Source organism: Vipera berus (assembly GCF_964194415.1).
Source record: "Vipera berus genome assembly, chromosome: 7".
In the NCBI taxonomy this organism is placed as follows: Eukaryota; Metazoa; Chordata; class Lepidosauria; order Squamata; family Viperidae; genus Vipera; species Vipera berus.
In genome coordinates this window covers 51,694,653-51,708,035 of record NC_138209.1, presented here as the reverse complement: position 1 = coordinate 51,708,035, position 13,383 = coordinate 51,694,653, and the positions used below count along the sequence as shown (strand labels likewise).

Sequence of the window (13,383 nt, the reverse complement as noted above, 5' to 3'; positions counted from 1 at the left end):
TATATGAAATGGAAATGGCATACTAACTTTGAACATGAAAAGAACCACTCCTGTATTTTAAAATTAAGCAGTTCAGGAGGTACAACACAATCATTTCCACTCTTAAATCTTTCATATCTGTAGTTTGCTTTCTTCTACCAATTCTCCTTCAACCAGGAAAGAATCTTTCATATCATGAATAGAAAACTGTAGCCAGCTTCTTGTAGTGGGTTACATTTTCACAAAGCAACTTCACAAAGCCTCATATAGTTTCATGTAATAAGCTAAACATTCTGGTTTGTTCTAGGTAACCTTTTATTTGGTTTTAAAGCTTTTTGTATCTACAAGAAATTGAGCCCTTGGGGAGGTCATCCTTGTATTTTACAGTTCTAGTTTTGCAAGCCTAATGGGAAAAAATCATTTCAGAAAACAATTTAAGTGGGAAATAAGAGTTCTAAAGTATCAGTAGTATATTTCCTAGACTATAATTTTAGTAATTTTTAAGTACAAAGTCTTTTTCATAAGTTATTTGTTTTTCTGAGTACAGGTAATCCTCGAGTTACGAGCGTTCATTTAATGCTCATTCAAAGTTACGTGATGAGAGCCCCCTAGTGCTGACGAGCAAGTCCCAAAGTTACGAATATTGCAGTACTATGACAGTTGTTTGCCTTTACAAACAACCACAGTGGCCCTGCAACATTCACCCTGGTTATTTCCTTCCTCTCCATGCCCAGCCCGGGTCTCCCTAGGCACCAGGCCTGCAATACCCTGTGAAGATCGAGATCCTTTGCTTTCTTTGCTGCTCCAGGCCTTCGGTGCATTCGCAGAGAATGGAGGCCTAAAGTCACGCAAGATCACGCAAGATCAGTGGGGCGAAATCTCACACTACTGATCTCACATGATCTCATGGTACTTTAGGCCTCTGTTCTCTGCAACAGAGAATGGAACCAAAGCTGAGGGACGCTTGCCCATGCCTCCAGAGGCTGGATCGGGGCTTTGTAGGCCTTTTCCAGGCCACTGTGGCCCAGATTTGGGGCTGGGGAATGCTTCCATGCACCCTGCATGACCCGATCTGGGCTCCAAAGGCCTTTTTCAGGCCGCTGTGGCCTGGATTTGAGGCTAGTGAACACTTCTGTGCGCCTCGATCGGGCCTGGAAAAGGCCTCTCGATCCCATATCGGGCCTTGGGGGGGTCGCGGAAGCATTCCTTGGCCTCAAATCCAGGCAGAAGCAGGAACTGAAGCAAAGAGGAGGCGGATCTTTTCCAGCTGAGTGACGTGGCAGAAAGGGAGGGGGAAGCATGCAGTATCTTAGGTCGGGGAGGCCTTGGGGGCCTGTTTCACTAGGCCCTCCATGGCCTTCCCCACCCTGAGATACCTTATGTTCGCTTAACGAGCCACATGCATTTTAATGATCGAGGAAGTGATTTCATACCTCAAACAAGATTCACTCTATGAATTTTCAAGTTACGAGTGGAATGGGCAGACTCCATTACACTCGTAACTCGCGGACTACTTGTACTGTGGTAGTAATTGTATCCATATTTCAAGTAAATAAGTTTTTAGTATACGGATGTCAAGATGGTAGACACTACAAGAGATAAAGGAAGATGCTGCTATTGAAGCCACAGTATTGTCCAATGTTAAAGTTGGCCAGGCGGGTTCATTGGGACTTGGTTGGAGTGTATACTCACACTTACTGGACTCAATAGGACAAATTTGGGTGGCAGTTTATACAGTCTAAAACAAGGACAATAGTAATGTTATTTATAATTTAGTTCTCATATACTATTTAAATGCAATATCTTGATATTTTATTTACATTTCTTAAAGATTTAGCTTGAGACTTGTTATAAAGCAGTTTATTTCACATAATAGAGGAGTTATTTCTGTGTAGTGTCAGTAAATTTTCACACAGAATCCATGTTGCATTAGCATTATTCAAGTGCTTGGTAACCTAGTCATCTTTATTTTTACTATGGCTTGGATGACTTGTATTTCACATTGGTTTGATGAAGAAGATTGGTATGAAGAACAACAAAGAGTAAGGTGTTTTCTTCTATTTTTTTTAAAATTGCTTTGCCTTTTGTCTCACTGCAGCTTTTTTGTTTTGTTGTGTATTCTGGGCACAATCTGCATTTTGCAATGCAGTGATTGGATCAGAAATATTTGAGAACTAAAACCAGATCATTGTTTTGTTTTTGTTTTTCATTGCAGTAGAGTATACTAGGGAAATAGTTAAGAAATGGTTGTATTTTCTCTGGTTACATATCTTAAGAATACAGTGATTTTTTAAATTCCTGTTTTCTTTAAATGGATGAAATGACATACAATAGTTAAGAAGTAAATAAGAAGAGTTTATGGCTTAATGGATATTAAGCTTGTTTACAAAATTTTACTGATGGTGTTTTGAAGGCTGCTATATTTAACACTATTTTACTATAAGAAATAGCGTTGCTATGGCAATCTTTGTATAAAGGAAAAACATTCAAAAGATAATGCACACTTTCATTTTATTATATTAAGTGATATTATCATTTTTATAAGTTTAAAATAAGGTAAATTTTTTCAGATAGTAAAGAGAAATCTGTGTTTTGGTGCACTGGGGCATGTGTGATCGTGAGTTGCATATATAATACTGCACACATTGCTGAAAGGTGTGTCTGAAGACCCTTCTTTTAGTATAACCTACCTCACATCTGTGTGTGTATTTTGAACAAAATAAAAGAAGCAGGAGAAATAGGAAACAATTTAGTAAATAATGGAAAAAATACTTAAATTCTATTCATTATTTTCATTAGTTCTCTTCCTAGCAGTCTTTTCTTTGCAGAGCTTATGGGAAGCATTATCAAGATGCTCCTGCTGTCCTTCATTTAGATAGTGAGGAGAGGTTTTTTAACCTCAGCAAGGTGGTATCATTATTTGACTTCAAATCACAATCTGGGTAGCTGAATGAATCAGATGGAGACATGATTGATATGAACAGGCAAAAAATATTCAGATTTTTTTTCTCTCATTGTAAACAATGTAATATATTCACCTGCTTCTATGTGCTGTGTACATAGATGGATAAGATGGGCATTACTCACTAAGGAATTCAAGCCTAAACTTTGGTGTGCAATGCCTTATAGCGTCATCTTGAGGGAAGAAGTTGAAATAGTTTATGTCCAAGATGTGAGGGGTCTGTAAATATTTTCACAGGCTAGTGAACACTTCTGTGCGCCTCGATCGGGCCTGGAAAAGGCCTCTCGATCCCATATCGGGCCTTGGGGGGTCGCGGAAGCATTCCTTGGCCTCAAATCCAGGCAGAAGCAGGAACTGAAGCAAAGAGGAGGCGGATCTTTTCCAGCTGAGTGACGTGGCAGAAAGGGAGGGGGAAGCATGCAGTATCTTAGCAGGTCGGGGAGGCCTTGGGGGCCTGTTTCACTAGGCCCTCCATGGCCTTCCCCACCCTGAGATACCTTATGTTCGCTTAACGAGCCACATGCATTTTAATGATCGAGGAAGTGATTTCATACCTCAAACAAGATTCACTCTATGAATTTTCAAGTTACGAGTGGAATGGGCAGACTCCATTACACTCGTAACTCGCGGACTACTTGTACTGTGGACTACTTGTACTGCGGACTACTTGTACAGCCCTCTTTCTGGCTCATGAAATATACAGGGCCTCAATGGAAGGCAGGCTGGTAGCAATTGTTTTTTCTGCAATTCTAACTGTCCATTGAAGTCTGTGTTTCTTTGATTGCAGTGTCAAATCAGATAGTTATAGAGGTGCAAATGATAGACTCAATACCCGGTAATTCTTTTGTAGAATTGTATCAGCAGCTCTTTGGGCAGTCTGAGCTTTCTGAGTTGGCACAGGAAGAACAATCTTTGTTGTGCTTTTTTGATGACATTTTTGATGTTAGGTGTCCATTTTAAGTCTTGAGATGTATAGAACCTAGAAACTTGAAGGTGTCTATTGTTGATACTGTGTTGTCTAGTATTGTAAGAGGTGGTAGAATAGGAGGGCTTCTCCTAAAATCTACTATCATTTCTATAGTTTTGAGTGTGTTCAGTTCAAGATTGTTCCAGATGCACCACAAAGCTAGTTGTTTAACTTCCCATCCCAGCGCAGATTCATCCTTGTTTCAAATGAGACCAATCACTGTTGTATCATCTGCAAATATCAGTACTTTAACAGAGGGATCCTTTGGGATGCAATCTGTGGTATCTAGAGAGAAGAGAAGTGGAGAGAGCATTATCAGAGGGATCCTTTGAGATGCAAACGGTGGTATATAGAGAGAAGAGAAGTGGAGAGAGCACAGCCCTGGGAGCCCCTGTGCTAGTTGTACAGGTATCTAACATGATTTTGCCTAGCTTCACCTGCTGCTTCCTGTATGTTAGAAAGCTTATGACCCACTTAAAAGTGTGGTTGGGCACAGCTAGCTGAATCAGTTTAATTAGAAGAATATCTGGAATAATGGTATTGAATGGCGAGCTGAAGTCTACAAAAAAGTCCTTTGCATAGGTCCTTGGAGATTCAATATTTGCTAGTTTGTGTAAGTTTCACTTACACTACTATAAAATATTTTTTGTTGTTTAGGGGTTCAATTCAAGATTATTATTAATAATAAAAGTTTATAGAATTTAAATGGCTTGAATCCTGGTTAATTTTCAGAACATATAGTATGTGCCTGTCTATTATGAATTGGGAGAAATCATGCTGCAAGTCTTTATTGGAAGATGAATAATCTGAGTCTGGAACAAGCCTTCTCTGTGGTGGCTGCTACTGATAAATATTCATATAATAAGTTAAATATCGGTCTTCTTTCAAATGGCCTATCCTGTATTTTGCTGTTCTGTTGTTATTGTTTAATTCAAATAAAGCTCATATTATTTCCTATTTAGGGTAGTAAGTGAATTTTGCATTGTTTTGCCTTGGAACACCTAGCAGATAAAAGTGAAATGGAAAATGGAAAGACTTACCTAGCATGGTGAACTGGACTTTCATTGTGGAGGAAAGAGGAGAAAACGTGCTCCTTTTCCACATCATATCACATCAAAATAAGAGTATGGCCTATCTACTAACTGGGTAATTTGTGAACTTCTCATAAGGGAAGGAGTGTAAAGAAGTCTCATAGTGCTTGACTTGTTAGACTGAAGGATTGATTCCTTGTTAGGATGCAGTACTGGCAACTTAATAGGAATACTTTCCAGTTTGGAAGATCAGGAATTTGCTATAGTTCTGTTTTAAGTTACTTTTGCTTTAATCCTTTGGGCAAGTGATTTATACTCTAGTCTTAAGAAATTTTTTAATTTTTTTATTATTTTAACTTTAATAAATTGGCTGCTTTATACATTAAAATTATGTCAAAACTTTTAACTTTACCCATCTGTTCCAGATCACATGAACAACTGATAATCCATTGTCAAGAATTACTCATGCACTTCTGAGATTACATTGTTTTATTAAAGGCATGGGTCCTAGTTCTGAGAAGATATGTGCTTCGTAGCCTTTGATATAGCGGAGTGAATTATAAGCAGAGCGAATATTTTATGTAGAAAATGTTCTGGCATGAGAATTTGAAGAGTCAAAAAAGATCTCTGGCTAAAATCACCAAATGCCAGAGCCTGCCAGAATAAATAACATATTGTTCTACAGCTTGGATCAGTTTAAGCAGATCTATATGATAGTATATACCAGTGGTGGCGAACCTATGGCATGGGTGCCAGAGGTGGCACTCAGAGCCCTCTCTGTGGGTACCTGCGCCATGCCTCGGAGGTGGCAACTGTCCCTCTTCAACCAGCCGCCTGCTAACTTGCTGAGGTCCCACGTGGCTGGATGCATCCCAGCATGGCTGGTTTCTCTCCCCCCCATCCCTCCTGGCCTCACATGCTTTTCTTTTCCCAGGCATGACCCACTGCATCGCCTCCTCAGCTGTCGGACGGCCATCCAGCTCAGAGGTGGCTTCTTTGAACTGCTGGAGATGGGCTGCGGAGCCCCAGAGTGTGCTGGTCGAGGGGCTGGCAGGCTGTGGCTACTGACAGACACCATCAGCCCCCATGCGCTCGCTGGCTTCTGTGTGCAAGGGCCGATGGTGTCAGGCAGCAGCCGCCCCAGCCCTTGCCTTGCCCTATGGCAATGGCATCCCCGCCCTGCCTTACCTTACCCCGCAGGACAAGCCTCCTGCCTACCACGCGACCTGCCAGAGACCCCCTGGATCTTCTCCATCCTTGCCCTCCCCCCACAGGTGTCCCTCCCCATGAGCAACATTGAGGTGACCACGCCCACCTTTACCACACCCACCCAATCTGCCATGACCACCACAGCCATGCCCACCCAGTAGGCCATGCCCACCTGGCACTCAGCAATAAATAAGTGGGCTTGGGTTGCAGTTTAGGCACTCGGTCTCTAAAAGGTTCGCCATCACTGGTATATACTGTGCAGAAATAATAACTATAGTTTGAATATTATTCACATTAAAAATGTCCAGAGTGGTGGTGGTGTTAGCTGTGAAGTCGTGTCCGATCCATTGCGACCCTATGGACAACGTTTCTCCAGGCCTTTCTATTCTCTACCATCTTCTGGAGTCCATTTAAGCTCACGCCTACTGCTTCAGTGACTCCATCCAGCCACCTCATTCTCTGTTGTCCCCTTCTTCTATTGCCCTCAATCTTTCCCAGCATGAGGCTCTTCTCCAGTGAGTCCTTCCTTCTCATTAGGTGGCCAAAGTATTTGAGTTTTAGCTTCAGGATCTGGCCTTCTAAAGAGCAGTCAGGGTTGATTTCCTCTAGGACTGACCGCAGTCCAAGGGATTCGCAGGAGTCTTCTCCAACACTATAGTTCAAAGGCCTCAATTCTTTGGCGCTCAGCCTTTCTTATGGTCCAACTTTCACTGCCATACATTGCAACTGGAAAGACCATAGCCTTGACTACGCACTTTTGTTGACAGGGTGATGTCTCTGCTTTTTAGTGTGCTGTCTAGATTTGCCATGGCTTTCCTCCCGAGGAGCAAGCATCTTTTAATTTCTTGGCTACAGTCCCCATCTGCAGTGATCTTGGAGCCCAGGAAAATAAAATTTGTCACTACCTCCATTTCTTCCCCATCTATTTGCCGGGAATTGAGAGGGCTGGATGCCATGATCTTGGTTTTCAAATGTTAAGTTTCAACCCAACTTTTGCACTCTCCTTCTTCACCCGCAGCAAGAGGCTCTTTAGTTCTTCATGTCCAGAGTAGTTCCCTTAATGAACTAAAAACAGTTTTTAACATCAAATGAACAGCTAATATGAGATAGTATTCTTTCCTTTTGACAAAAAGGTAAATTCTTGGAGAATTTGATAAAGAGTACTCCATTGAAAACATGGTAAAATTGTAGCATACAACACAATATTACAACCTCTGTGTATGATTAGACATATTCTAGTAGCCAGTTATAGTTTACAATTAACTACTACATATGTTTAATTTTAATAAAGACATAATATTTAGGACAGCAGACATTTTTACGAATAAAGTTAGTTAAAGTGTATTTTGGAAATAAAGCAAAAATTGTCATTCTAAAAAGGCACACTTGCTCATTGAAATGGTATGTCTCAGAGGACCAGTAGTTCCCAGGCTATTGATATGGCTTGCCTGTACTTTTTTTTTATTTTTAAAAATCCCATTTATATCCCGCCCTTCTCCGAAGACTCAGGGCGGCTTACAATCTAAGAAGCACAAATCAATGTGCTTAGCAATAGCCTTCATTCTATGTATATACCTGCTTATTAGGGCTTTCGGGGGCCCCCCAAGTGGCATTTTTACAAAGTCAGCTTATTGCCCCCAACAATCTGGGTCCTCATTTTACCTACCTCGGAAGGATGGAAGGCTGAGTCAACCTTGAGCCTGGTGGGACTCGAACCTGCACTAATTGCAGGCAGCTGGTACTTAAGGAGGCATTAGCCCACTGCTCCACCAAGGCTCATGCTTCATACTTGACAATACATGCACTTTTCTTTAGCATCTTCTCTACTAAGTCAGTATTATTACAATTTATGGTAGAATTAATATCTTCAACAAGTAAGATGCTTTTGATTTTATAGCCAAACTGAGACTGCATATCTGGAATCTGCAGGGTTTTAGAAAGGAAGTAGAAATCCTTAAATGGCTTACATAAAACATCTGTATGAAGGTAGGCGTAACTTAGTCAATTAGCAATAAAATTTTATTATACCAGCTCATTTTATAAAAACATAATATCTACATAAGATGTTTGAAATACCTGTTGTAGTTTTATTACTTTTTTTATTTAGGAAACAAGGAGGCCTTAACATATACTGATGATACATTTTTCACCTCTTTTTCATTTTCATTTTCTTGGTATAAAAATGTCCTTTTATCAGTTTTGTATTTATGTGTTACGAGTGTAGCAAAATACTTATTAATATACGCAACTCTACAGATAACAAAATATTTATCTGAATTACTGAGGTTCAGTTTACAAGACTGATTTCTGTTATTTCAAAATTTATGCCTGTTTTATGATTTATGCAATTACTGAAAGAAAAATCAGGTCCAGTTCCAAGCCGGGAGAAAATAATGGAGGCTGACTGCTGAGGAAAGATAGTTCTTGTTTATTTTATGAGCAGAACCAACAACAGTATGTAGTTCTGGGACAGCTGACAAAATGGCTGAGTGAGTGGATGGATCTTTAATTTAATTTAATTTAATATTTGCATTTGTATACCGCCCTTTCCCTGAGGACTCAGGGCGGTTTACAGGGAATTAAAAATCAAAACATACAAAAGTTAAAACCAATTAAAAAGCATTAAATTCACCCTGTACATTAAAACCCCAGTTAAAATTTTCTCCTCAGCCTGGGCCCGAGAGCTCAAAGAGCCAGGTCTTCAGGCCCCGGCGGAATGATCGGAGGTCGGGAGCAGTCCTCAACTCTACCGGCAGCTGGTTCCAGAGGGCAGGCGCTCCCACTGAGAAGGCCCTATCCCTGGGTGTCACCCGCCGGCAATCTCTCACCGGCGGAACCCTGAGCAGACCCTCCCTGTGAGAGCGCACTGGGCGAAGGGCGTTTGATGCCGGCAGCAGGTGTTCCCTCAAATAACCCGGACCCAGGCCATGTAGGGCTTTATAGGTGATAACCAGCACCTTGAATTTCACCCGGAGGGCAACCGGAAGCCAATGCAGCTCGCGGAGTAGAGGTGTTACATGGGAGTATCGGGAAACCCCCATTACAACTCGCGCGGCCGCATTCTGCACCAGTTGAAGCCTCCGAGTGGTCTTCAAGGGCAGCCCCATGTAGAGAGCGTTACAGTAGTCCAAACGGGAGGTCACAAGCGCATGAGTGACTGTGCGTAGGGCGTCTCGGTCCAGATAGGGACGCAACTGGTGCACCAGGCGAACCTGTGCAAAAGCCCCCCTGGTCACGGCTCCTATGTGATCTTCAAAATTGAGCCGTGAATCCAGGAGGACGCCCAAGTTGCGAGCCCTATCAACGGGGGGTAACACCTCACCCCCCATCGTTAAAGGTGGAATAACTTGGTTAACCCGAGACGCCGATATGCACAGCCACTCAGTCTTGGCGGGATTGAGACGAAGCCTGTTTCTCCCCATCCAGACCTGAACCGCCTCCAGGCACCGGGACATCACGGAGAGGGCATCACTGGGTTGGTTCGGGGTGGAAAGAAAAAGTTGGGTATCATCAGCGTACTGGTGATACCCCACCCCAAAACCACGAATGATCTCGCCCAGCGGCTTCATGTAGATGTTGAACAGGAGGGGCGAGAGAACCGACCCCTGAGGGACTCCACAAATGAGAGACCTTGGGGCGGATCTCTGCCCTCCTGTCAACACCGACTGCGAGCGGCCCTGGAGGTAGGAGGAGAACCACCGTAGGACGGTGCCTCCCACTCCCAACCCCCTGAGACGCCGCAGCAGGATACCATGGTCGATGGTATCGAAGGCCGCTGAGAGATCTAATAGGACCAGGACAGAGGAGCAACCCCTGTCCCTAGCCCTCCAGAGATCATTCACCAGCGCGACCAATGCCTTCTCCGTGCTGTGTCCGGGCCTGAAGCCCGATTGGTACGGGTCCAGATAATCAGTTTCCTCCAGGAACAGAGGGAGCTGATGCGCCACCACACTCTCAACAACCTTCGCCAGGAAGCGAAGGTTGGAGACTGGACGATAGTTGTTTAAAACAGCCGGGTCCAAAGCAGGCTTCTTGAGGAGGGGTCTCACCACCGCCTCCTTCAAGGCGGCAGGGAAGACACCCTCCTTCAAAGAAGCAGTTATTACTGCATGGAACCAGCCTCGTGTTCCCTCCCGAGCCGCATAAGCTAGCCAGGAGGGGCACGGATCCAACAAACAGGTGGTGGAGCTCAGTCTCCCCATGATCCTGTCCACATCATCAGGGGAAACAGGGTCGAACTCAGTCCAGATAACGTGCTCAAGACCGCCTGATTCCTCCACATCAGACTCTGCCCAGTCAGAGTCCAAGCCGGTCCGGATCCGAGCGATTTTGTCCGTCAGATGATGACTAAACTCCTCGGCTCGTCCCTGCAAGGGATCCTCCCTCACCTCCTGGTTAAGGAGGGAGCGAGTCACCCTAAACAGGGCGGCCGGGCGATTATCTGCGGACGCGATAAGGGCGGCAAAGTAGTTAGACTTCGCCGTCCTTATCGCCGCAAGATAAGACCTTATGAAGGTTCTTAACTGCAATCGGTCGGATTCGGATCGGCTGGATCTCCAACCGCTCTCTAGACCTCGTCTCCGACGCTTCATCTCCCGGAGCTCCACAAAGAACCATGGAGCCCAACGGGATCTGCGCCGAGTCAGAGGTCGCATGGGTACAACACAGTCGAGTGCCCTGGTGGCAGCCGTTTCCCAGGCCTCCACCAGAGCATCGACTGGGCTGTGGGTAAGGGTGATAGGTATCGGCCCAAGCGCCCTCTGGAACCGGTCCGGGTCCATTAGGCGCCTGGGGCGGAACCACCTGGTCGGTTCCGCCGCCCAGCGGCGGGGGATGGCATGACGGAAAACCAGCCTCAGGAGGTGATGATCTGACCAAGACAGAGGGGTGATGGACGGAGAACCCCCTCCCAGATCATCCAACCACTGTGCAGACAGGAACACCAGGTCGAGAGTATGATCCCCCTCGTGAGTAGGGCCCTCAATAACCTGGGTCAGGCCCATGGCTGTCATGGAAGCCATGAACTCCCGAGCTAACTCCGACGACCCCCCCAGTGATGGCAGGTTGAAGTCACCCAGGACAATAAGCCTGGGGAACTCCACCGCCAACCCTGAGAGGGTGTCGAGCAGCTCAGGCAGGGCTGTTGCCACACAGCTGGGCGCCAGGTATGTGAGCAACAAGCCCAACTGAACCCGAGGACCACATCTCAAGAGGAGGGATTCACTCCCGGCCATCTGGACAATGGTGGCCTCCCGGGGACACAAAGTCTCCCGAATAACCACTGCCACCCCACCACCCCTGCCCTGAGCCCGTGGCTGGTGCAGCACCCGGAAACCTGGCGGGCATAACTCAGTGAGAGGCACCCCTCCCTCTGAACCCAACCAAGTTTCCGTGATGCACGCTAGATCCGCACATTCCTCCTCGATCAGATCACGGATGAGGGGAGCTTTGTTAACTACGGATCTAGCGTTAAAATAGACCAACCTGAGCTCAGGGGCCTGATCACCCTCATCCCCGGGTAGGAGGGTGCTAACCGGAGGGTCGGAGCGCGCCACCGCTCGGAGATAGCGGGGGCGCGATCCCAGTTGTTGATATGGCCCTCCGCGCAAACACCTGCTGCCATACCCTATCGCCGTGGGGATTCGATGCCCCACCCCCACATTCCCGGCGCCAGCAGCCACCTCCCCCGACCCCGTCCCGTCGGGACCTCTAACAGGTCCAGACTGAGTGCCGGTTACAAATTCCTTCCCCACCCTCCCCTTCCTCCCCCTCCCTAACCTCTTAAAATAACCGGCTAAGAATCTTATCAGGGGCCTCTTAGCGCGTCTTAACTCGAGGCCCCTGTCCAAGCCCAACCACCTCTCGGAGTCCCAAAGCTTGGACCCGTCATTAAGGGGAGTATGGAAACAGGCGACAGGTCGCGCCCATGAGGCAGGAACCGCCCTAAGGGCATACAAGTCCGCTTCGGAATAACGATAGATCATATTGCGCTCGAATAGTCTCTCAGGGCCGATGTTGCAAATATATCCAGAGGATCGCTCGTTGATGGTACATAGATGGAGAAAGAAAAAGTCCAGTGGGCGTATCTCTCAATCTGCAAAGCCAAAGCCATCTCAGCTCTCACCTGAGATGGAAATCCAAAAGACAACCTCAGCCGTCCTCTCACTCCGGCTGAGGCATCTGACTGGAGCAGAGAGAGAAAAAAGGGGATCCTGAGCCAGGCCCACCCCAACTGGTCTCTCACACCAGTGAGGTGGACGCTGACCGGTCCAAAACCGTCCTCCCACCACGGTTCGGTCCCGTCCACATTGGACTATCAATAGGGAGATCTTAATTCCCATCAGGTACGGAGCCAGTCATAACGCCTGCCTGGCAACAAAAAAGTAAAGGACAGGGAGGCCAGGCCTCTGTTGATCCTCACTCCGCCAATCAGCGCCGTCAGTCAATGCCCGTCCGCCAGTCCAAACCATCTCCAACGGAGGAAAGAGATAGTCCCAGCAGCTATATTGAATCAGAAAGTTCGCTAGCATGTCTGCCGAGGCCGATGACCAGGCCCACAGTCTGCAACCACCATCCGGGAGGAGAAGGAGGCTCCGCACCGCAGAAAACGGTGCCAGCCAGCCGATGGTAGTGGAAGAATCTCCGTCCGGTGGGATCATCGCCGCTGCCCCTCCAACAACAGAGGGTATCCACGGCGAGCAAGCAGAGGAAGGAAGACAGGCAAGGCGTCCTGGGCTTCCCGGCGCTGTAATAGTGCTCGGCGCCATAACGGAGCTCAGCAGGTCGGCAGGAAATTCTCAGCGCTGCTCGTTCAAATCAGCAGGCCGATGGTTGGGGGGGGGGCTCGGCGTCACGAAAAGCAGCGCCCAGCAGCTATTCCAACAATCCCCAATCCCCAAAGCTGCCTCAGCCCGCGAGCAGATGGAAACAAAGCAGACGTCCTGAGCTTCACGACATGGCAGCGCTCAGCACCATGATGAGGCTCAGCAAGTCGACAGACAGTCGACAGACAGTTCTCGGCACCGCTCGCTAGAATCCACAAGCCGCTATTTCGGAGGGGGGGGCTCAGCGCCACAGGGAGCAGCGCTTAGCAGCTGTTTTAAAAACCCCCGAGTCCCGGAGTAGCCACAACCAACAGCAGCACGAAGTCGCCTCGGCCAGCAGCAGATGAAAAAGCAGGGCTGACATCTCGGGTTTCACAGCGTAGCAGCGTTCGGCGCCATCATGGGCCGGCA

General features: G+C 46.5%; 1 protein-coding gene across 1 annotated transcript in view; it reads left to right on the top strand.

The window, feature by feature from the left end:
- Positions 1–1,955: 1,955 nt before the first annotated feature.
- The window catches only part of WDR17 (WD repeat domain 17), a gene marked incomplete at its 5' end in the record, with an annotated part of 133,002 nt that continues 121,574 nt past the window's right edge, over positions 1,956–13,383 (top strand). Inside the window, one exon of the mRNA XM_081332409.1 lies at positions 1,956–2,021. Coding sequence (XP_081188535.1) covers positions 1,956–2,021 — 66 coding nt within the window. The remainder of the gene's footprint in view (positions 2,022–13,383) is intronic.